The sequence below is a fragment of the Syngnathus floridae genome, chromosome 12, assembly GCF_059516105.1.
Source record: "Syngnathus floridae isolate MCC-2025c chromosome 12, RoL_Sflo_1.0, whole genome shotgun sequence".
In the NCBI taxonomy this organism is placed as follows: Eukaryota; Metazoa; Chordata; class Actinopteri; order Syngnathiformes; family Syngnathidae; genus Syngnathus; species Syngnathus floridae.
The window spans coordinates 8,436,976-8,462,556 of NC_142424.1; the positions used below are offsets into that span (position 1 = coordinate 8,436,976).

Sequence of the window (25,581 nt, forward strand, 5' to 3'; positions counted from 1 at the left end):
GCACTCACTGTTTTAAGATCTTAGTTCAGTCAGATCGACTCAATGATTTAGATGAAATCAGATTCATGAGTACAAATTACTACTTCAATAGTAAACACAAAAATTCCAAACTCCTCTAATAACAAAAACAAAACACGGTGAAATATATTTAACGTAAAAAAAATATTTATTTGAAATCCCCCAGAGTTGACAGCACAAACTAAAAAAAGAAAAAAACATACATTGAAAAGTAACTAACAAACCGTCATGATTGTCTTCATCACATGCCATTGATTGATTTGACGTAAGAGAATATATATTTTATAAAATCTATATAATTGTCTGTGGTTGCATGAAGCTAGACGACAGAATATAAATGCTGTTCCCAGATATCCAATGCAAATGTTACTTTAACCTGGATGATCAAATCTGCGTTTCAGCATACAGTACTTATAATTCCACTGTCACCAGAAATAGCATTTTTTTCCCAAAGAAAAATAATATTAAAGACATTTCAGTGTTTTTGTCATCTTTTACCTCTGTGACCTTGAACCTATAAATGTTTTTAAGAGACTCTTCCGCCATATATTTCTTATTAGTTTTTGATTGCTTCCACAAAAACCGAAGTAGATGTGAAAAACTAAAGGTTGCCACAAACTACTCAAATTTTCTCTGTTCTGACCTTTTTGAGTTTTTGATGTTCAATTCATTATCTGCAAACACTGTACGTACGATTGATCAATAAGATTTCTTCAAGACAAGGCACTTGAACATGTGCTATTTTTCGCCAGTACACAGTGTTCTCCAATCTAAAGTTGGGTAGAGGTACACAAAAAAAAAAAAAAAAAAATCGCACGACTGACCTTATTCTCAAGGTATGTGGATGAGCGCTGCTATTCATGGTAGCATTGAAAAGACAAACAATAGCTCTGATTTTACGACATGAGACAAAACACCTAATTTCTTAACTTGGATTTCCATACAATAAACTTAAAAAAAATGGGGAAAACCCATTGACTAACTAGATGAAGAAACAATTTCTTGTCCTGGCAGTGGTTTGTGTATCACCAGGCTCAAACAGTTACAAAAGCAGATGCTTGACTCTTACCTGAAGTAATTATATGAAAGGAACGCTAAAATAATATATACATACACAGAGAGAAGTGATGAATAATAAAGGACAGGTCAAAAGTGTGTGTGGGTGTATGTATGTGGTTCACCTGGCTGATCAACACACACTAATGTAAATGTGCCTGAACTTGACATGCCCCAGCAAGTGTAAGCCAGAAAAATCAGAGAGGTTTTGGAGGTGAGGTGTGGAGGTCGCTTTTTAACCAGGCCAGTTGCAGCGCGTTTTGTCACACAGACAGCAGAAGCAGTGTGGAATCATGATTTCAACGGCTCCTTTTTTAGACTACAACTCGGTGTCCTTGTATTTCTGGGGGTTATAGTACCCTTTCTTGGTGTGGTCGGCCAATTGCCTGCGGTACTCGGCCTCGTCGGCTTCGTGGGCTCTGCTCTCCGAGTACTGCTGCCTGGATGGAGTCTGCGGCTCCGGGTTGGAGCTGGAACTGATGAAGGCGCAAACACGCACAGTGAGTCAGGAAGCTCTTCGGCTTCGTCGGGCAAACGTAGGATCTTTTTTTCTGACAACGGAGCGGCGCTCTCACCCTATTGGCTGAGGACGGTTGAGATTGGGTTTGGGCACTTTGACTGGGATTGCATAGATGTCCGGGTGCTTCTGGGCGATTTCCAACTGCGGGAAGAGAGGAACAAGGCCCAGATATGTCAGAATGACTAAGAAAAAAACTAGTAAATAACAACTATCAATTCTTCTGTATGAAGTCATCAAGGTTGCAGGAGTCTTCCCACCGATTAATTTTTTTGTTTCACTGCACGATCTGGATTTATCAAGCCTCCCATTGAATGATGATACTTTTTTAACCCAGCTGATGCACCAAATAGCTTCTCATTCAAGCACCGTTTTTGTAAGAGGACTACAGTGACAATATTTTCCCCTCAATCTGCACGAGCACAGAACAGTAATGTTGGATGATAAAAGACGAAATAGCCTGTTGGTTGTTATATATATATAACATTGAAGTCAATGTTATCACATGAATTGAATAGGTTGATTTAAATTGACCCTGAGATGTATCTTCCCTTGGATAGTTAGTTTGGGGGCCATGTTAAGAGTGCCTCGTTGTCGTGCCTGCAGTATATGAATGTTTCATTCTAAGAGTTGTGCAGAAGCAACACATACCCGAGCGTTTTCTGCCTCCTGCAATTCGAGGATCCTCTGAGCTCTGGCTAGGTGGTCCATCTTCTCAAAGGCTTTAATCTATGGAGAAACAAAATGTTGAAATTGCTTTTTTGTCTATAGTATTTGTATCACATCAAGTAAGACATCACTGTAAAGCTCACAGCTAAATGAAACATCGGATTTTAAACAAGGAAGAGTGGAATGGAAAACAAAAACATGAAAGTGAAAGATGCTCCATTTTGAATTTGTGGGTGAACACAGACATTCAATTACCTGATCCCCCCTTTGCTGTGTCACATAAGAAGCCAAGAAAGTAGTGAGAGAAAACAGTGGAATAAAGAAGCATCAACATAAGCAAATCAAGCAGCAAACCCAGTTAGACAAAGCAAAGGGCTTCACAAATTGGACTAGTCAGTAACATCTGCAGAATATTCATCAGGTCTAAAAATAGACATGACTGAAACGGTGAGTAATAACAACCTTGCCCAGGAAGGATTTGTTGGCAGGGTCCTCCTCCTCCTTCTTCTCCAGGGTTTGCTCGTCTGACATCTGGCTGAGGCGGCCGACGGTGGGCTTCAGGGCCACTGGAGGGGGCAGCATCTTGTTCCCACCCACTGCATCGCTGCTGACTGTGCTGCTGGAGTGTGAGTCATAGCTGCGTGATGAGTCAGTCCGAGTTTGAGTCTGAGCACGCACCTGTGGCAGGACACAGGCAGTGAGATTATCTAAAACCTTCACATTTTGATGAGGTCACTGAGAGGGTCATTTACTTAAGTGATCATTATGAACCTGACATTATTAAATACCGTATTTTCCGCACTATAAGGCCCACCGGATTATAAGGCGCACCTTCAATGAAAGGCCCATTTTAAAACTTTGTCCACATATAAGGCGCACCGGATTATAAGGCGCACCTTCAATGAATGGTCCATTTTAAAACTTTGTCCATATATAAGATATATACATTTGGCCCGTGGGCCGGACTTTGGACACGCCTGCTGTAGTGGCTCAATATTGGTTCATATATAAGGCGCACCTGATTATAAGGTGCACTGTCGGCTTTTGAGAAAATTGAAGGTTTTTAGGTGCGCCTTATAGTGCGGAAAATACGGTAACTAATAAAAAAAAAAAATAATAATAATTGCCAAGAATTGGTTAGCAAGTCTCATCACTGTTACTTGCTTCATGTCAAAAACATGCATGTTAGGTTCAATGAAGAATAAAATGTCGAGAGGTGAGATAATTATTCTAATTGAATCAAACGCTTACTGTGAATTTTGTCCTCTTGCTTTTTCTTCAAGTAGTTTTAGTTCAAGTGTAAAAATAATTCTGTCTGGTGTTTCTGAATTGCTTTATTTTGATTGGGTCAGGACATTAAGGATGAGAAAGACTCATTTCAGCATGTGAAAGGCATTCTGTTCTCACCTTCGGAGGTTCAGGGACAAAAGCAGGGGGAGGACTGGGCTCTCTATTTGGCCTTTCTCTGCTGCCTGATCTTTTCATACGATTCCGGGGTTCAGGGTGGGGCTTCTACACACAGACACGCAACCACACACGCGATACAGGAGGGTTGACAGGGTTGCACTGTAAATCAGTACTGGGTGGGTGTTGGGATTGTACTCATCTCACCTCGTCAGGCAGCACAGGTTCTGACGACCGACTGATGGCTGACACAGGCTGAGGTTCATCCATTGGCTCGTCCAGCTCATTGTCGGTGTAAGCCCCGCCTTCATCAGCTGTGTCGTCGTAATCGCTGGTCAGACGGCTGTCCATGCTTAGGTAGTCTGCGCTCATCGCTGACAAGTAGGACATTCGGTCATCATGGAGATCTAGATCCTCCTCTGAACCATCCAACTGAGAACAGGAAGTGATACACAGTAAAGCCTCTGCATTTGTGGTTTGACATGTTCAAATTCACCATTTTAGGGCATTTATTTTGGAAGCTATTTGCTATTGTTATGCAATACAATTACTATCTTGCTGCCAAGAAACTAATTTGAGGAGCTTTATCTAGAGACAAGTTTTTAGGACATCTTGGTGCCAAGGAACAACTTTGACAAGAGTAGTGCTTTGCTACCATCTTAGGGCATCTACGGAAAATTCTAAATTGTTTTGACTGGGTGTCTATTGCGCATAGATTTTTGCTATTAGTGGCAGGACTCTATAGCAAATCTAAATAATGTACATTTTTGGTAGGGAGTTGTGCAATGTGTGGGTGTATTTCTCAGGTGCTTCCGCAAGTGACGATTTGTTTGTCTCCTTCTCATGCTCAGTGAGTTTTATCTGTCTGTCTGTCTGTCTGTCTGTCTAGAGAGAGATAGAGAGCGAGAGCGATGTGTAGATAGATGTAAATACTATAAAATACAGAAAAAAATGGGAATGTTGATTAACTTGTGATAATGTTAATTTTTTCAAAATTATTAAAGGTAAAGTCAAGTCCCAATGATCGTCTCACACACACACACACACACACATCTGGGTGCGGTGAAATTTGTCCTCTGCATTTAACCCATCCCTGTGTGATTTTGATCCCTCCCCTGGGGGAGGTGGGAGGCAGTGAGCAGCAGCGGTGCCACGCTCCAGAATCATTTGGTGATCTAATCCCCCAATTCCCTCCAAATTAATTAATTTGAATTAATTGTCACATATGGCGGAGCGCTGGTTAGCACAGTTCAATTCCATCTCTGGCCCTCCCCGTGTGGAGTTAGCATGTTCTGCCTTAGTCCGGGCCCTCCGGTTTCCTCCCACATCCCAAAAACATGATTGGTAGGCTGATTGAGCATTCCAAATTGCCCGTAGGTGTGAGTGAGAGTGCGGATGGGTTTTCCGTCTCTGTGTGCCCTGCGATTGGCTGGCAACCGGTTCAGGGTGTCCCCCGCCTACTGCTCGATGACTGCTGGGATAGGCTCCAGCATGCCTGCGATCCCCGTGGGGACAGGCGGTGCAGAAAATGGATGGATGGATTTTCAATACACCCCAGTATCAGTTTATCAAAATGATACAACTGTGAAGATTACTTAATTTCGAATGCAATGTTCACCCAGACCATTCCAGTTCCTCAAGTGACCCCCAATTTCTAAATTTAGATTCACCAGACAATGCAACATTAAATGAAATACTCTACAGGTTTGGAAAAATGCTGTCAGACTCACCTTGCCCTCGCACACCCATACAGCTCTGTCTTGCTGCTCCCGAATTGAATCTTTCACGCTGCCATACCATGCATCGTTGGCCGAGTTGAGGTCGATTGTGTCTGAATGGGATAAGAATTTGTTCTTGTGGGCATTATTTAGACATTAGATGATTTTTTTCTGATTACAGCTGTAATAATTAGGTGTGCTTGAGTTCATCCAAATTACTAGAATAAGTAGAAAAGTAACACAACATACCAGTGAAAAGGTGCGAGTATGTCTTTCTCAGCTTAATGGCCTGCTCATAAAGTTTGCGTGCACTGCGGGTGGATCCAGGCAAGAGGCGGTTCCTCATGGTCTTGACTCCTTGCTTGCTGTCTGGATTCAGGAAAATGACGATGGGATACCACTGGGTGTAATTCAAGGTGTCGACAGCTTTGGGAGTCACATCCAGCAGCGCGTGACAGTTCTTAGGGGCAAAGGTTTCAATGTTAGTGCAAGGTGAATCAACATTCTAAAGCAGCATTTTCTCAAAAACCATACCTGTTCAATAATTTGGCGAATTGTGTTAAGTCGCACAACTCCAGAGGATTTCTCGCTTCCTGCATCCTTTGGCTCGGTTTCTTTAACAGGAAATATCACAGAATTCACAAAGGAGAATGGGGTGTGTCTTAATGTACTAGTTTCTCTAACTGAGATGCACAGGGTCCATCCCAGCACATAAAATGTAAGCACTTACTAGCAACGATGAACTCATTAGGCATGTCGTTCGCTAGTTTTTCATTCACAGCGTCAGAGATGGGCCCAAATATGACCACAGGTCTCCTGAAGCCAGCTGAAAAACAATAAGTAGCCATTGGTCAACAAATCCCAAGCAGGAAGCAACAACATTCCTCTAGCTCAAAGTAAGGCCAGTTTTCGGGCACCTTCACGCAGGACAACTCTTTCATAGGCTGGAAATCGTGTAGTGACTGGCGCTGCACTCAGATCCTCCCGACTCTTGCGAAGATCTTTTTTCTTAGCTGCTCTTTGTCCTCGAAGCCTCCAGAAGTCTCCTCTGTCGTTACCTGATGCAGCTCGTGCAGCATTCTGGACGTTAGCCATTTGCTCGGCTCTAGGATGTAAAACAAAAGAGCTTTAGTCGCCTCCATGTTTTGGGGGTGGACAAATGTTTCATGTTTCCAGCTGACACGTGAACAAATGGTGCTTCAACCTTATTAAAGGCCAGCTGCTCCAAAGAGAATGAATGATAACGTTTGCTACCTTCCACAAGACTACACAAACCTGCTTTTATTGGGAATGATGCCCTTCTCCAGCAACTGGTTTTCTTTGTTTGTACGGACCGCCAGCCAGTTTCCCAGCTTGCCATCGTAGAGTGTGTCAGTAACTTTGAAGATTTCGCCTCTGGTGAAAGGGAGACTCTGAGGGGCCTCTTTCTCATACTCAAAGTGGGTCCTAATGAAAAAGGAGTCACCTCTGCCAGATGCTAAAATGTCTTTATATACTGAAGAAGAAAAAAAATGAAATGAAGAGAATGATGTTATTTTGATTTTAGGCACAGATGGCAAAGATTTAAAACCCTAAACTGCCATTAAATAAATAGCATTTTTGTACATTTTTGAAAAACCTCTCCTCAATGATTATCTGCCAAGACCTTAGAGTAGAGATATTTGACATAGAGATATTTCAGGTAGGCAATACCTTCTGGTTTGCTCTGTGCAAGAATGGTCACATCCTCTCCTTTGGGAATCTCCAGGAGATAAAGCACTGCATCCTCACGGACCATACCCCTAAAGTCTACGTTATTCACCTGTAACATCAATGACGTGATCATCACAAGAACAGCTGTTAACACACTGACTTATGATGCAATTTACTTGTGATGAGCTTAATTCTAACGCTGCTTTTTACTGATTCAGCAATAAATTGTGATGTCATTTTAACATATTAATGATGTTAAGCTTGATTCTTTTTCTGATATTGATAGTCTATTGAGTGATCTTAAAAAAGCAAATGTCACCTTCACAAGCTGATCCCCAGTACGAAGACCTTCTTGTTCAGCTGCACTATCTTCTTGAACTCCCGCAATAAAGATACCGACATCATTCCCTCCTGCAAGTCTCATACCAACACTTTCTCCTTTCTGAAAACGGACCATCAATGTGTTTGGCCTGGAAAATGGAAACAAGAAATTATCTAAAATAGAACTTATGAAATTGTTGAAATGTGACCCATATATCAAGAATATCTGATACTGACCCGTATACTTCCTGGTCTTCGATGCTTGGCTTCAGTGGAACTTTGGGAGGAGCGTGAAGCTTTGGGCCAACTGCAATTTCTTTGAATCACAACAATACACATAACTTATGTGTGAAACTTTGTATTTTGAATATTGGGAAGTTAAAAATAAAAGTTTACTTGGTGGGGTTTGTGGACGAGACTCCTCTCTCTCAGGAGGCGGCGGTGGGGTGTCTTCCACAGCTCGCTCAAGACCTTTGAATGGGGTTGGCATAGCACCCATTTTGGCCAGCCTATTAGGTGGATCCTCTCTAGTAACAAAAGAAATTCAAATTATTGGCCATACTGGTTTACAGATGATAGAAAGCCCACGTTTATCAACACAGCAAAGTCATACTGTCACATAGTCGTTTTAGGAATATGGTCTCTAGAATTCTTATTGTCCCACAAAAACCTTTGTGTTGTATTTGACTCGAGTTACCAAAGGAGAGTAAGACTTTTCTGACAGTGAGATACTGAACCTTGGTTTCTCTCGAAGCCGCTCATTGGATGAGTGCGAAGACAGATCCGAATGATGGCCTCGTCTTTCATCTTGTGGCGAGTAAGAGCGATATGACTCGATCTCAGAAATATCTGCAACATATAGACATACACAACTTGACAACTCTCGTGTGAATGAGATGTTGAGAGACTTCACCCCAAAAAAATATCTTATGACAGAAAATAGAGAAAACAAAAACGTTTTATTTAAAACAATGTAAGTCAGGCATGCAAGACAAAAACCAAATACTGCATACTGGTTGAAGATTGAGTTTAAGTTCTCAAATTACAAATATTGTAAAGGTGTTTAATTATGACATAAATGTTATTGCAAATATAAAAAGAGATCTGATTGTATTTCAGAGGTTAGCACAGAGGTGCACCGCTACTCCATTAGTGGATGTACTTACAATGATTTGATTTTAGGATCTAAAAATCACTACACACACACACACACACACAAAAAGGCCCTATTGATTTTCCAAGCAAGGAACCACATGGTGTGAACCCTCACATGATGAAATTCTGTCATATCCAACAGCAGGATTATGATGGTGGATTAATTCACCCTGCCAAAGGCGGGTGAGAACCTTCACATACACACAAACACATAGTCACACACAGTCCCAAAAACAGACAAAGTGGGTCACAGGTCCTCTGGCTATTCCACCCTCCCCGCAGATGTTTGGTGAGCAAAAACATCCATTCACACCACTTATCTAGGGTGGATTGAACCAATCACAGCACAATTCCAGGTCACGTGACGTTTCAACAAGGTATAAGAGAGATTTCTCACAAAGGTGAGGATATAATGAGAATTGTTTGGCTCCTTTTGTTAGCTCATAGTGTGAGAGGTTTTGCTTTGTGAAAACTGAGAAGGTAAATAATACTATACAGTAAACTGAAGTGAAGTAAAATTTTTATTCAATAATGGGGAAAAACACCATTACACGAATGCACAGATGCAACATTCCACATTTGATTGTCATGTAGTTGATATGTTGAGGGGGTTGGGTATTACATGGCGACGACAGCCACGTTTGTTCTACACTGGATAGGACCTGCTGCTTTTCAGTTTCAAGTATCTCTCACCATCAAGCTCTGAGTCGCTGTCGACCATCGGGGGGACTCGGATCAGCACTTGCTGCCTGTCTCTCTGGACCACCAGCTGCAGCTTCCCACGAGACTTCTCGATCAGCCTCCCTGCGTCGCTGAGAGACAGGTTTTCAGTCGCTGTTCCGTTGATCTGACATTGGAAATGAGAATCACACACTTATTACGACACCAGTTACTTTATCCCCCCTCTCATTTGTAGTGTCCTTGGATGTCCTATGTATAAAAGGCAATCATGATAATAATTATCTGCAGTGAAAGTAGGGAGCAGGCGGAAGGAAATTTAGAGAGGTGGAGAGGAGAGGAATGAAGGTAAGCCAAAAGAAGAAAGAATACATCTGCGTCAATGAGAGGGATTCAAGTGGAATGGTGAGGCTACAGGGAGTAGAGATCCAGAAGGTAGAGGAATTTAAGTACTTAGGGTCAACAGTCCAGAATAACGGAGAGTATGGAAAAGAGGTGAAGAAGCGCACCCAAGCAGGGTGGAACGGGTGGAGAAAAGTGGCTGGGGTGATGTGTGATAAAAGAGTATCAGCAAAAATGAAGGGAAGGGTGTGTAGGTCAATGGTGAGACCAGCGATGCAGTATGGTTTTAGAGACAGTGGCATGGGGGAAAAGACGGAGCTGGAGGTGGCAGAGATGAAGATGCTGAGGTTCTCTTTGGGAGTGACACGGTTGGATAAGACCAGGAACGAGTGCATAAGAGAGACAGCGCATGTTAGGTGTTTCGCAGATAAAGCCAAAGAGGCCAGACTGAGATGGTTCGGACATGTTCAGTTGAGGGATAGTGAATATATTGGTAGAAGGAGGCTGAGGATGGAACCACCAGGCAGGAGGTCAAAAGGAAGACCAAAGAGGAGTTTTATGGCTGGAGTGAAAGAGGACATGAAGTTAGTTGGGGTAGGAGAAGAGGATTCATAGGATACGGTGAGATGGAAACAGATGGTGAGCTGTGGCGACACCTGAGGGAAAAAGCCGAAAGGATAAGAAGATGAAGATGCAAAGAGTCTGTGGCTTGAATTGGGAGAAATGCTTTCGCACCTTGAGAATAATGTCCCCCTCTTGAAGGTTTCCATCTCTGCTGGCAAGCCCTGTGCTGGTCATCTCTTTGATAAAGAGCTGACTGCCCAGTCGAAGGCCATACTCTGGAATACAAAAATAACAAGCATGGCTGTGAAATACAATTAAAAAAATACACGTCAAGCCCTGCATAGAACATACATTACAAAAAGGCAATAAAGAGGTATCTTTGAGTCTCACCTTCGTTAGGCCGATTCTTCAGCAGCAGAACATTCAGAGGTTTCTCCAGTGGCTCCAGTTCACGAGCAGGACGTGGCATAGGGATGGGCATGGCGGCAGGTGACGGTGAACGCTCCAACCGATCCCTGCTACCCCCTTTCTTAATAGGCTCATCATATTTCCTCGAGTCACTAGGATTTCGTTCTCGTCCTCGCTCGAAGCTGTGGTTACGTCCGTGGTTGCGTCCTGGGCTATGACTGTCCCGCCTGTAACGCTGGTCAGGGCTGTTTGTGCGGTCTAGTGCACGGTCGCTACGATAGCGTCGATCTGGGCTATAGTCACGGTCGAGAGCTCGCTCACTCCGGTAGCGCCGATCAGGACTGTGGTCTCGGTCTAAAGTGCGCTCGCTCCGGTACCTTCTGTCCGGGCTATAGTCACGGTTGAGTGTATGATCGCTCCTATGATGGCGGTCGGGGCTACGTTCTCTGTCCAAGGTGCGACCTCTGCTACCGTCTCTCCTGTATTGCTGGTCGGGACTCCGGTCTCTGTCTGTGCTCCTGCCCCGTTCTCGTCGGTCATAGTTCCTGTCATAATCACGCTCACGGGTTTGGTAGCCAGAATCCATATAGCCACCTTGCTCCCTCTCCAGGCTGTGGTCCTGCCTGTTACTATACACATTGCGGCCGTCCTGGTCGTAGTTGTAATCTTCAGCGTAATCATTGTTGAAAACTCTATCATCAGGTGATGCAGGACGATTCAGGAGATTTACAGGAACCTTTCTTGGTCTCTTAACGATCTGTAAGTTGACACAAAAGTACAACAATTTTTCCTTGATCAACTAACAATTCTGTTTGGAAATGTCACAGACACAAGGTATATAAATCAGGAAGGGGAGTTTATGTCCAGAATGGGAAATGAAACGGTTTTCTGGTAACTGAGAAACGGTAACACAACGCTTGATATTTCTTTTTCAACATTGCAGTTATTCTTTTCAGTATGGGAAAATACAATATACTACTATACACGAGTTTTATTTATTCTTAACTTTTACGAAGATGAGCTGTGATTTTGAAACAATCGGAAAATGAGGGTATGTGACAATGAGATGGCCTGGTTCAGAACCTCTGTTCTAGTTTGTGTATACAGCAGATATTAAATGGAGCCTTTGTTGTTGACCTTTTCTTTGAGAACTGTTGAAGCTATTGTAAATTGGTTCAAAACGCCTGGCAGGTAAATTTCTCAGGAATGTTCAAATAAGCTTTGCTCTGAATTGCTGTTACTTTTTCCTTTGATACAATTACATACAATACAATTAACAAACTACACAAATATCAAGTCCCAGATCAAATGTTATGCATATAACTGTGTGGGAAAAGGTATTTTGATTGCATGGTTCCTTTCAGATAAAATTCAAGGCAGAGAATTGAGGCAAAAATATACAAAAAAAAAACCCAGCTTCACTTACGATTTTCGCAACTTTTCCACACTTTCTGAGGGTTTGTACGGCGAAGGAATGAATGACCCCATCCATGGGAATAGCATTCACCTGCATCACTCGGTCATTCTCACTAAACATAATAGAGATGAAACATGAGTGAAACTCATGAAGTATATTATTTTAGTGCAAAATGGTTCGTCAATTTCAATAACAAACAACAAAAGGATGATAGAGAAGCCAAGTTGAGTAATACCATCTGCTGTTCAAACAAATTACTCATCAACGTGATCAAAATGGAGGATCCGGCATGTCTGTGCCTGTTCCTACTGTGAACCATTAGATTTGTGTCTCTGAGTCAGGAAGTGGGACACGCTTATAGATTGTTTTTGTGACAATCGATAATGCCCTTGATTGATGACACATACCACGATAAGAATCCAGAGAGCAGGCAGCTGTTGATAAAAGTACTACTACCCTTTGTAATGCAAATATTTTGGACAGCTATACGTAGGTGATTGAATAAATGAACTGTTGGGTAACTGATGACTCTACAACTACAATGTTTGGATAATGTAGTATAGCACACGCTTTAAGGAATGAAATAGCAATACACACAACAACAAGCCGTCAGCTGGTCCTCCCTGCAGGACGTCAGACACCACTATGGATGTCTCACCACTCTCCTCATTTGGATTGTCTCGCCCTCCTGATACAGCGATGCCGAAGCCCATCTTTGGATCCTGAGACACAAGAAAATCAAACCTGATAATCTGGCTGAAGTCAGATCTATTTTATTTGCATTCCTGCATGTGTGAGGGAGTCAGAGTGAGAGAAAAAAACAATGTTGAATAATCCTTGTGGTGTGTATCAGCTCCTGCTGTATTATTGTAGCCGTATTTGATTGTGATAGATGTTAAAAGTGATTTTTGTCCATGTGTCGTATTTTTCGGACTAAAAGTCGCTCCGGAATATACGTCGCATTAGCCATAAAATGCACAATAAAGTGAAAAAAAAAACATATGCGTATAAGTCACACCGGAGTATAAGTCGCATTTTGGGGGAAATTTATTCGACAAAATCCAACACCAAGAACAGACGTGAACGAGCAACAACAGGCTAAACGATGCGGTATACTAACGTGACACAAATAACTACATCGCGGATTTTTAAATTTTGAACATTTGTGAACAATTTCACATATAAGTCGCTCCTGAGTATAAGTCGCCCTCCCACCCAAACTATGAAAAAAACCCCACGATTTATAGTCTGAAAAATACGGTAATTACATTCACAAGCACTACAGCCACATATGCACTTCAGAGCTCTCGTGTTCATTCTAATTGTGTTTCGTGCATTTGTGATTAAAAGCCGTGCTAATCTGAAGACTCATGACGTTTGCTTAAAGAAAGGTGAAACATGTCCAAAAGGTGTAAGCAAACCGACCCAGTAAAGTCCTTTTGCCGTGTTGCGGCTTTCAGTCTACCTGCCACTGTTCCAGATTGCACTGATGAGATTAGTTCAGAGATTTGACAAACCCTTTCGCTTTATCCCTTCCATCTGTACATAAAAAACACTATTCATTCAATCCCCTCTATCTTGAGCAGATGGCCAATGCTGACAGTGGGTGTGTGGAAGTGAACACGCTTCTATTTGCTGATAAAGTACAGCACATTTAAACATTAGATACATTTGTCGTGATGCACGAAGTCGGATTTAGAATCGTGAAATACATTTTAAAGGCACACAAGTGTGCTTTCTGTGGGTGTGCTATAATCTGTGTCCAGTCGAACATGACGTATTGGTATATTCACCATGAGCGGTCTTACAGGGTGGCAAGAGGTGGGAGCTGCCATCTCTGCTAAATGCCTAGCAATCCCAATTGCCAATCTTACTGCTGGCAATGAATATATTGAAGCTAAACTCAAAATTGTTTTATAAATGTTTTGGATATTATGTTGTAATGACCACTTAGATGTCAACATTAAGATACATACATATGATATTCACGTGACATGAAAATAAAGCTTGCCAGAGAACGCAGAAGAACTTTTTTACCATTTAAGCTTGCTATTGTTTAATAGGACTCACAGCAAGTAGACTTGGATGATTCCCCAAAGAGACTTATTCTAACACATGGGAGAAGAGAATAAAAGGTGTAGGGGAGCTGCATGGACAGATGGATGTGAATGGTTTTAGATCTGGAGGTCAAATGCCTGTAATAGAGGACTTTTTTTCAACCCACTAAATCTGCTTTTCTGGTTAAAATGGACCATAGCACAAGACAATGGGCTCATCATGAGGATTAACCAAGATCAACTCTCTGCTCTCCCAGTACAGAAAAAAAATTGACACACTGACCTTGTGGAATGTTAATTGCTTGCTGGAGAAATGTCTGAGTCAAACATCAAATACAGTGCTCACACTACTCTTACAACAAATATTTGGAATGTGATATAAAAACATCGACCATGAACTTTTTATTATGTACATTCATCCCTTGCTATATCACGGTTCACCTTTCATGGCCTCACTGCTTCACAGATCTTTTTCACAGTGCATTGGCTTCAGATGACTACAGAGCGGAGTCAGGCTGCAGAGGTGCACTATATAGTACTTACTGATGATTAAAATTATTATTTTACTGTAGTTATCTGGAAAAAAACATTTACTTCTCTTTGTTAAACAAATGCTTGGGCCTCAAAACAAGTTTAGTCCTTTGGTTTCAATGTTATACCTGTATAATAATGGTAAAGGTTTCTACTCCACGGATATCACCTATCACAGGTTCTTTTCGGAACGTAACCCTAGTGAAAAACGAGGGATTACTGCACAGTTATTTTGAATTGTGGAATAAAGCGGTAGCTTTAATGCAACACAAATTCTTTATTCATGGAGTACCTTAAAATCAATGGTTGCTTAAATTAAATGCAGCACATAATCAAAAAAATAAAAAATAGGGCTGCAATTATCAAATATTTTTTTAGAATTGTTATTCTTAAGATTATTCCATCAAATGAGTAATAATAAAATGACTTTGCAATATTAATTAATACAATTTGCATTTGAGGTGCAGGTATTGTTTTTCTATTTTAGGGTCACTATCTTCATGTTTCACCTGTAACATTTAGTGTACTGTAAGGCTTTAAATAGAGGGCCTGGCCTTGTGAATGACGTCAATGTTGGGGAATGAGAGCAAAATGTTGGTTGGCGTGTTCCTCAGTCTGCATGTTGGGTGACTGCGTGGAGTGTAGCCTTTGGCAGTTTGTGGGGGGAAAAAATAAAAACATGTAAAACATTTGCTTTCTTACTACTTGTTCAATAAATTGACTGAAAGCACAGGGAGGGGTTTTCCTATCCTTGACCATTTTTGGGGGCAGCACAATACCTTCTATCTAGCACTGGTAGGCAAAATGAATTTAGCTAAGCTAACTAGGAAACGATGGGGATCATAGATGTAATTGTAGTATACAGTAATCCCTCGTTTATCGCGGATAATTGGTTCCAAAAACCACCCGCGATAAGTGAAATCCGCGAAGAACGGTCACCAACAAGAAGTACTGGGCAGGCTAACGAGTTAGTGGCAAGATGCTAATTCGCGATCGTACTAACACGCGAAAACGGACTTCTAAAGGAATGTAAACGAACATTTGGAGCAATACTACATTGTCCTAAAGGTTAGACACACGTTTCCTCAATTTAGAAGTTTTATTTTGACTTTTAAATGTTTTTTTAATTTGGAAAAAAAAATCTGCGATGTAGTGAAGCCGTGATAAAGGAAACGCGAAGTAGCGAGGGATCACTGTACATTATAGGGTCTCAAGGCAAGTGTAAATTTACGACAAACTTGCACATTCATTGCCATTGAATCAACTTATGTCGACATGCAGTGGTGCATGTGACTGCAGTAATATCAATTCATGTGGAAAAATGATCCCTGCCAAGCTTCGAGGCAGAAATTGAAGGAAACAAGCCCAATCATTTCTTTTCCATTACCTTATATCGTTATTGAGATATCATTGGATCTAACTTGGGATGCAAAATATTTTCAACATCACACAGCACTAAGATTGTCTTTAATAATAATAATATAAAAAATCCCAATAGGAGATATGACGAGAAAAAATGGGTCTGTTGAACATTTACACAAAAATCCCCAGGGACACGGTCATGACTCAGACGTTCAGTGCTGATCTAAAAATAGTATATTTGCAGTGTCTATAATTTGTCATTTAAACAGCACAACTACTTACACCATGAATTAACTTTACCACTTCAAAGCCAATATAGAAAAAACATTTGAACTTTGAGCAATACCAAAGGATTTTAATTACAGTATTTGTGTTGGAGCCTGAAGTGTATCAACTATTCAAAAGTCAAAAAGTCACTAACACCTTGGTGTTTATATTGTGTTTATCTATGCATTATGATTTTGACACAGATGTTGAAACAGCTGGTGTCTTAGTTTGCCTTTTGACTCATCTTCAGTGATAGAACTGAAAAAAGAAAAAAAAATCCACCCCACTTATTCTTAAACACATTAAACACATTTAGAGTCACTGTTCATTTTCTTTACCGAGTGTTATATTTCTAGAAAAAAAGATACACACATTTAACTATTTAAGATTCAGGTTTTCCTTTGTGGAGTTTGCACATCTTCTTGTGTGGATTTTCTCGAGCGAAAGGTTAATTGAATACTAAATCAGACTTGGGTACAGTATTCGATGACCAGTAGTTCATATCCATCTGCTGCAAAATTTGGACAAAGTGCTGGTGCTTGTCACTCCCACTGTAGCCATAGGTAATAAAGAGAGTTATTTGTTTATATGTATCTGCATGCGTGTGGGTAGTATAAGCGACCAAGTGCAAGTGCAAATGTGTCTTAAAACAAAAACACATTAGCGTTGCTCGCAATGTCATCACACTTTAATGAAATTAAATAAATATGAATCCACACAATGTAGAACATTTTTTTTATGAATGTTCATTAAAAACTGATAACGTTAATACGATATTTATATATTGGAACTTTGGTTCACAAATGTCACTGTCTTTGACCACATTTGTTTAGGAACAATTTTCAGACAAATATTACTTTGCCTTGTGAACTTATAGCATCACAATGGCAGTGACAAAACTGTTATTTTGTTCTATATAAAGACATTAAATTATTCTGGAATGTGATCGAGGCTATAGTTTGCCACGTGGCACCTTGGTTAAATGAATTGCCTACCCCTGCTTAAATCAGTAAGGGTTGTTTGTCTATATGTGGCCTGCAACTAACTGGAGAACAGACCAAGATGTAGCAAGCCACTTGCCCAAACTCCGTTGGGATAGGTTCCGGTACAGGCGTGACCCTAATGAGTACAAGCAGTATAGAAAATGGGTCTGTGCCTAATGAATAACTGTAGCGTGATATGTCTCTTACATCTGTAGGCTGTTTGTTGGCTAACTGCAGCCTGTCAGTTTTTAATTTGATGCTCTTAGTAAATCCCAACAGGCAGCAGCAGTCCGTGTCTAGATGTAAATAAAATAGAATGAGATGAGATGGACTTACCCTTTGCAGGGTCACTGTATACTGTTCCCAAACCGTTTCTTCCATAACAGGGTTCTAGAAAGAGAAAGGCAAGATTACGTCAGTGACTTCATTCGACTTGACTGTTTAATAATGAAATACGTGATGTAATGACAAAGGCACTTCATTAGTCTGTACCATTGTTATACAAGCAGGAGCTCTTAAAACTGACAGTTATCTGCAGAGCTGCACCAGGGTAGACTTTCAAATTGTGATACGACTCAAGACGAGGCTTAGCATTTTGGTTTAGTTCTTTTTTCAGTCCGCGAAACTGTCTGATGCAAGTACTCAATAACTAACATTAGAATAAATAGTTATCTGTTTATGTGAGTATTCAAATAAGCCAAGAAAATCGCTTTTTGATAAGCTGAACATCTGATATGTTGACAATGATACAATCATAGCATCGCTTTTCCATTATTAAAAACGTTGATTGCTAGCATTCCCAAGCCCATATAATTGTTATTATTGTGCACATTTTGCGCATGATTAAGAAAAAGCCGCAGGGCAGTAGGGTTTGAGTTTTTTCAAACTACTTCCAAGTTACGTTTGACTATGTTAAAATTGATTTAAAACGTGACATCATTTTATAATTAACTTTCGACTCTTCCGTAGTACTCAACATTGCCTGAATTCATTTGTATCCACAACCAAAAGACTGGCATTGAGCAACACCTGATACAAAAGTTAGCCATTTTAGTCAAAACACTCACGAGTCCCTGCAGGATACGTATGGTTTTGACCGCGTGGGCCCATTTCCTGTGCAGGCTGAGGACAGTCTTCATTCCTGGCACTCTTCTCTTCCTATCGGTGTCTTTCCCTGATCACCGCCAGCGGTGCTCTGGCAAACTGATGTGCGCCACGGACTCCTCCTTGGCCACAGCTGCACAACCACCAGCTGCTCTCTCCCTGTATCTGCCTGACTGCCGTTGACGTAAGCGGGATTCTGCTGGCCTACATTCAGCACAAATCCCAGTGTTGGTAGGCAGTGTAAACATACAGACCAACCAACGCTTGTATGGTGGGCGGTGATTAACCATCCAAGTCTGCACCAGCATCCTGACAATTAACCGGCATTTGTTTAGTTTGATTTTATGCTACAAAGCAGCCAAACTATTAGCAGGGGTGTCAAATTCATTTTTTTCGCGGGCCGCATTGTAGTCATAGCTTCTTTCGGAGGGCCATTATGACTGTCAATCCAAAGAAATGTATGAGCACCTCATATTATATACAGCAAAAGCTACAAAACAAACGGACAAATAACTCATTTTCAAATCAGACGAGTAAAAACTGGTCAAATATTTTCAAAAAAAGATATCATTAAAAGTGAAAACAATTTGCAATTCTAGTAATGACACATGAATTTGATGCACAATTTGTCTTCGCGGGCCACATAAAATGATGTGGCGGGCCGTATCTGGCCCCCGGGCCTTGAGTTTGACACCTGTGCATTAGAATGTATCGGCGTAAACAAACTAGCACAATTGATAGAATGTCAACTGGAGTTGTAAGCAAGAGATGTGGTCGGGTTAAAAAAGAAAAGGCTGTAAAGCAATATGTTCATTGACATTACAGAACTTTGCCTGAACCCAGGCATGTCCAAATTCCGTCCCGCGGGCCAAATCCTGTCCTCGGTCAAATTTCATACGGCCCGCAGCTTCGGTCTTATAATGTGTTATTTATGGCCCGCCTGCACTGTCAAACTGAATTAAAAAATCAGTATACTCCCGCATCCCACACCTTTCCATGTTACCCAACTTTGCACTACAAAATAATCAAAATGGAATTCATTCAGAAGCAGCAACAAGAAACTACAAGCTGCAGTCTAAGTGAAAATGCAGCAGGCCAGTCAAAAGCGTTTGGCAAAGGGTTCAATCACACACACACTTGCATGATGTGTTGTGATTGTGTTCACTGCTAGAAGGCTGGCTTGCAGGATAAGCAGTAGTTTCCCGGGTTTAGGCCATTATATAACAATTTCCTCCAATGAGGGGGCAGTAGAAGGTAGAGTCCAAGTACAGGGTCACCATTTCAAATACAAAACAATATTATAGAGGAGCTTATTCTGCACGTAACATTTGGACAGCCTTTATTTCAAACATTGTGTTAAGTATATGATCTTAATCTCTGGACTGCATAAAGTGAAATAGCCAAGTAGACAAAAACATGATGCGCACCATAGTAACATACATCTGAATGACAGATAACTATTTGACAACGTAGCAATCTTCAATTTATAACCGATTCACTTTAAATGTATTCGATCAAAATAAGAAGTATGAATTAATGAGGCGCTTTGTCTATTAAATTAGGAGGCTATTTTCCAACCAAATGTATTGCTTTCTCGAGGCTTGTGAGACACATTCGTGTATCACGTCAATTATTTACCTTAAGAAAACAATATATCTTGATCAAAATGCAAAACTCGCAAAAATGCATACAGACAAAAAACGTGTAACAAATATTGTCCGAGGCTGCCCCTTGCTGGCGAGACCGCGTAGGGCAAGTAAAGCGGTTAGTCGTGACTTAAGTTAAAACAACTACATATTGCGTTTGTCAATGTAATGTCACGTTTAATTTGTGATGAACAACGAATGCAAGGACTAATCCATCCAAATGCATTGTATTTGACAAACGATCACATGACGTACGCTTATGCGGAGATCGGTGGTTGAACACAACCTAAATGTTAGAATTAGCAGCAAATCAGCGGTGCTTAAAATTACTCACAGTATTGCAGTGTAGATATACACACACATTCAAAAGTACATTAATGCGCACAGCAGGTGCAACAACGCCCAGTATGACTTTGCGTTTCTTTCCGATCACCTACCGTAATATTACCTTACAGTAATGCATTAGTAGTACATCAACATAAATATCCGTCAATGATTTAAAACGAACACTTCAGACAGACGCAATACTTACATTGAAATATTGAGTAGCATATCTGCCCAAGGAGAGCAGCCCGCCTCCGTTCACAGGCATCACGCACTTAGCAATGGCTCAAGATTTCCCAATCAGCAGGATCACGCAAAATTCTACGCGTTCTAAGACGAACGGATTTCAGTCTTGAAAACAGAAAAAGCTCACCCCCAGTTACATTCTGTGACTAAAATAACTAAAAGAAAGAAAAAAGTTAACAGTCATGTGAAAAGTAGCACCGAGTACGCTTGGCTCGGGACAGATGAGACCAAGTGGCAGCGAGCTTGGGGGGAGCCCAATAAAATAAAAAAATAAACGGTCCAGTGTGTCAACAAACAAAATGCAAGCTTTTATATTAATGCCCTTCTAAAACTCCACATAGACTACGATGATTGTCATAAATGAACAAAACCGTGCAACCAATGAAAAAGTATGTAGGTTCGTGACGACTAAAAAAAAACACCGTGATGGATTAGTCCAAGATTCGCTTAGATTTAAAGGTAACCTGCTGTGAGAGCTTTGCAGACAAGTGACACAAACAAGAATTAAATACAGCAAGTAACGCGCATACATACAATGGGCACCAAGGGCAGGAACCAGTCGTCTCCCTACTTTTACCAATACATAGAAAATTAAATTTTTGTATTGTTAAGTGATCACAATTTGATAATCATTCATGTAAAAGCCTCCACAACATTTGAGACCATTTGGATTTGGTTCTCTAACCCTATGTCACACAAATACAAGACTAAGAACAACCCAGTTCCACATCAAGACAACAATCAACACAAGAATGTTTGGTTAAGGTCATTCAAACTCTCTTTCCAGGTCAGGCAGACCCAAACAATAACAAAGAGCCATTGAATAACAGCACATAATGGACTAAGTTCAGAGCTATGTGAAAAATGCAAAGATACTATATGTACGAGTCAATGGCGTATCTGTCTGGGGACAAAATAGAGATCATTGTGTGCTGCTGCACGACAATTATCTATTTGTTACATGATAAGTATGTTTCATTGTATTTCAGTATTATTTCCAACACAAGGCTAAGCACACAAAATAGCACAAACCAAAGCTTTTCCTCTCAATACCACAACAAATTCTGTATCCTATCAACATAGTTTAACAATTCAGCACACAAAGGCATTCAAATTGGTACACTCTAATGTAGTTAAGCTTCTCTGGCCTCAATAATTACCCTTGTTAGACAGTTAAAACAATGAACTGCGCAAGCGGAGGTATGTGTCTCTAGTTAATTATCATCCTGCATGCAGGAGGGGTCACATAAGAGTATTTGGGTTCAAATAAAGAGGGGGAAGTCTAGGAAATATGGTATTACACAAACTGTAGTTTCAAGCTGTCTGCCAAAAGAGGAGGCTTTTGTTTTTTGTTATATTTTTGGACCAAGTAAAAAAAAATACATGACATTTGATGGGATTCTAAAAATAGTTTCTTCACATCATTTGTAGAGGAGGAAAAAAAAACAGAGCTGAGTGCCATGCGAGAAAAAAAAATAGTACAGGACACTTTTTTTTAAACTTTTTTTTCCACACACACATTCACTCACACACAAACATTCACATCGTCATATGTGGGAATCGAACTCACGCTATCGGCACACAAGACAAGCAAGGGCACCCCTACACCATCAGCGACACCCGTGCAGGACTGAGTGACCTTTTGTTCCAAATCATGCAACTGCTGTGCAGGGAATACCTCAATATACACTAGTCTAGGACCATATATTTGAGTGCAACCTCCACTTTCAAATGACAAATTCCACATATGTATGTAAGTATGTATGCATGTATGAATGAATGTCTTAAGCCAAGATTTGAATATCTTTCAAGGGTGCAGTCAAGGGCGCATCCGTGAGATCAGACAAGCATCTGTTTGAATTACAGCACCAACATTTTGCCATGTTTCACTTAACGTACCATCATAATAGCTGAGAAGCTGCGTGAGGAGAGGCGACGAAGATACAGGTAATGGGCTTCTCGCGACCAACAGAACTTGCGGTTGGACTTAAAAAGAGCAGCAGAAGTCTGGTCAGAACCAGGCTGGTCCCTGTGAGTGGGGAAAAAAAAAAAAAAAAAGTGAATTCAAGAAAATTCATAGGACAATTATTTTACTGGTTCTTTTATCACAAACAAATTATATTTAGCTTGAATTACCTGACATGTTTCGGCTAGTACTTCCGCCTTCATCAGAGACTCTGATGAAGGCGGAAGTACTAGTAAAATAATTGACAATTGAAAACAAAATGAACATAGTACTCATTGGACAACTTAAAAATACTACACTGGATCTGTATTTATCACACAAAAACTAAAATGTTCAAAATAAAACAATAATATTAATATATTAATAATAATAATAATAATAATAATAATAATAATAATAATAATAATAATTATTATTATTATTATTATTATTATTTTATTTTTGAAATGCTTGGAAAATATATTTTCCAGTTTTAAACCAGTTTGAAAATGTCCAGTATTTTACATTTCCTAAATGACAGGCCGGCGCAACCATGAACATTGGACTTTCATTTTAAAGGGAGGAGTCGAGTACTATAAACAGGATGTTGCATTAGCCAAAGGACCCGAAAGTGACCCTTGGGACTAAGCTAAAAAGGTTTGTAGAGCTAAGAAAAAATGCTCACAATCGCATTCGCTAAAATGAGAGGTCTCCAACAGCAGAAAAGAAGGTTGTCACTTGCCAGGCCCGACCAATTGTCCCTCTTTCTCACAGAATGGACGGAAGTAGTTTTTAATTTTTCCGTGTAATCATCCCTATCTGGGTCAAGTGCCGACTAAACTCTCACTCCATCCAACGGACCATTTCGGCACACTGATATGGAAGTCTGCCAATGATAGGGGTTTCTGTTTACATTCTATGTTTAAAAAAATATCCACAACTTCAGTAAGCAAGCTTCAGGCAGACATACACTCTTCTCCAAAAGAAACAGTGCAGGCAATATTTTTGCCGTAAATTGAAAACAACCAAGTTTCACATCAAATATGACAAGAGCTAAACGTTTCAGCTTTTGTTTGCAGGTATTTACAACTTAAATAATATTGTTATTTGTAACAAAACATGCACATTTTAGTCAACCATATATTGATTAAATTGAAAAACACTTAATATTTAGTGACAACCACTGAATGACTGCAGTACAGTAATCCCTTGTTTATCGCGGATAATTGGTTCCAAAAACCTACAGCGATAAGTGAAATCTGCGAAGTACAGTCACTAACAAGAAGTACTGAGCAGGTTAACGAGTTAGCGGAAAGATGTTAATTCGCGATCGTGCTAACACGCGAAAACGGACTTCTAAAGGAATGTAGACGAACAAGAAAGCTCAAGCTTCTTAATGGTTGTATGAGCAATGATGTGTCTTAAGTCGCTAATAACGAGCCTCTGTATCACAGGTTAGAACATTCATTGTGTTACATTGTCCTAAAGGTTGGACACATTTCCTCAATTTAGAAGTTTTATTTTGACTTTTAAGTGTTTTTTTAATTTAGAAAAAAAATCTGTGATGTAGTGAAGCAGCGATAAATTAAACGCGAAGTAATGAGGGATCACTGTATATACTATAGCAGTACCAGTGATCTGTGTGTCCAATGAAAACGGGTCCAAAACTGCTCCCAGTTGAGCTGAATCTGGGCTGAACTGATTTTGTATGCAACTAACATGATTTAAGACTGATAGGGTGGCATTGTTTTGTGGGTGAGGAGAGCAGAATGCATGATAGAACCTGCTGGCCTTCCAAACACAGACTTGTCAAACTATGAGGAAAGTCTACCCCTGGAAGAATTAACAGTTTAACAACACCACAAGAAAATAAATAATAATGATAACTCAATTTGTAGGGTGGTATCTTCATCCAGGATGCTCCTGAATATCGTGAATGATACCATCATGTATTCATTGTGCCATTACAGGAGCATAAAAACAGGTGGAGATAAAGCTAGGAGATATAAACATGAATGACAGAATCTCAAGGAGTTGACAAGCTTTTTGAATTCTATATTTTTGCCCATTATACAAATGGTTGTTAGGTTTATTACCATTAATCTGTCATCTGACACTGATTTACCAATATCAATCCGGATTCCAGTCACCTGCAATGTTGTGCCATTGAGTTTATGACTGACAATATGTGTCACTCTTGCATCGTGCTCTGGGATGAGGTGAGATAACATTTTCTTGTACATTGCCAGTGACTCGATGTACAGAAAGAAAGCTCAAGCTTCTTAATGGTTGTATGAGCAATGATGTGTCTTAAGTCGCTAATAACTAGCCTCTGTATCACAGGTTAGAACATTTGTAAAAGATAGCTATTCTACAGCACTACACACTTGCATGTCAAAAGACACACAAAGTCCTTCAAACTCACCCAGGGGGTCTCCATAGTTTCCTGCCTGGTGGAAGAAGCTCTCGTTTGTTAAGGGGAACGATCCCCATTGCCGCCTGCATGATGGTAATGAACTTCTTAAACTTCATCTTCTAAAACTCCTCCAACGCAGAAAACATCACGTAGATCGCATCATCCATTAGCAGTGTCCCATTTGCTAGCGAAGACCAGAATCATCTCCACGTGCTTTCTCATCTTCTGTATTGCAAAGATGCTAAACTGCCTTGCCGCTTCAACGCGGAAAGTCTTTCCATGCCAACAAGGCACCAAAAAGCAATGTTGCTGTGGCGTGACTACTATAAGCACCGTCCCCGACCACACAGTCTGACAGATGTCCTTTTGGCTTCTCCCAGTGATGAAGGATCAAAGGAAAACAAACGGCCACGTTTCTGCCAGGCGGTGGGCCGGCCGAGAGAGGATGACAGCACGTCACTGTTACATAATTGTGGAGCTTCTCTGAATATTAGACTAATGAAAACACAGCTTCTGCCATCACAGCGGCTGCTGCCGTAGGGATAACTGTGGAATTAAGCCCTTGACAGATCATGCATGCTCCCCGCCCCCTTCTCCTCTAATCCCTCAACCAGGCTAAGTCTTCTCACCATTTATACCCAGACAGAACCATACTACCTCACACTCAAAACCACACTTCAGTCGTGGCTGACCCTGTACAGTGGGTTAACTCGGGACAAAACATCATCTTTGACTGATTGG

The 25,581-nt window shown here is 40.6% G+C and overlaps 1 protein-coding gene across 7 annotated transcripts in view; it reads right to left on the bottom strand.

The window, feature by feature from the left end:
- Positions 1-143: 143 nt before the first annotated feature.
- tjp2a (tight junction protein 2a (zona occludens 2)) overlaps positions 144-25,581 on the bottom strand; it is a 30,422-nt gene continuing 4,984 nt past the window's right edge. The window contains exons 2-26 of one of the 7 annotated variants that reach the window (XM_088391165.1): positions 22,379-22,508; positions 17,496-17,549; positions 12,557-12,681; positions 11,969-12,071; positions 10,525-11,299; positions 10,306-10,409; positions 9,244-9,397; positions 8,133-8,244; positions 7,792-7,922; positions 7,633-7,711; positions 7,394-7,544; positions 7,075-7,183; positions 6,658-6,877; positions 6,300-6,487; positions 6,113-6,208; positions 5,917-5,996; positions 5,632-5,842; positions 5,395-5,495; positions 3,872-4,096; positions 3,668-3,772; positions 2,723-2,938; positions 2,516-2,530; positions 2,243-2,320; positions 1,650-1,735; positions 144-1,550 (exon numbers count right to left, since the gene is read on the bottom strand). In XM_088391165.1, coding sequence (XP_088247291.1) covers positions 1,394-1,550; positions 1,650-1,735; positions 2,243-2,320; positions 2,516-2,530; positions 2,723-2,938; positions 3,668-3,772; positions 3,872-4,096; positions 5,395-5,495; positions 5,632-5,842; positions 5,917-5,996; positions 6,113-6,208; positions 6,300-6,487; positions 6,658-6,877; positions 7,075-7,183; positions 7,394-7,544; positions 7,633-7,711; positions 7,792-7,922; positions 8,133-8,244; positions 9,244-9,397; positions 10,306-10,409; positions 10,525-11,299; positions 11,969-12,071; positions 12,557-12,681; positions 17,496-17,549; positions 22,379-22,384 — 3,681 coding nt within the window. In that variant the 5' untranslated portion in view covers positions 22,385-22,508 and the 3' untranslated portion in view covers positions 144-1,393. Of the gene's footprint in view, positions 1,551-1,649; positions 1,736-2,242; positions 2,321-2,515; positions 2,531-2,722; positions 2,939-3,667; positions 3,773-3,871; positions 4,097-5,394; positions 5,496-5,631; positions 5,843-5,916; positions 5,997-6,112; positions 6,209-6,299; positions 6,488-6,657; positions 6,878-7,074; positions 7,184-7,393; positions 7,545-7,632; positions 7,712-7,791; positions 7,923-8,132; positions 8,245-9,243; positions 9,398-10,305; positions 10,410-10,524; positions 11,300-11,968; positions 12,072-12,556; positions 12,682-17,495; positions 17,550-18,226; positions 18,404-20,441; positions 20,720-22,378; positions 22,509-25,581 lie in introns of those variants that run through there. The other 6 variants (XM_088391160.1, XM_088391159.1, XM_088391162.1 and 3 more) reach the window with 6 other exon arrangements.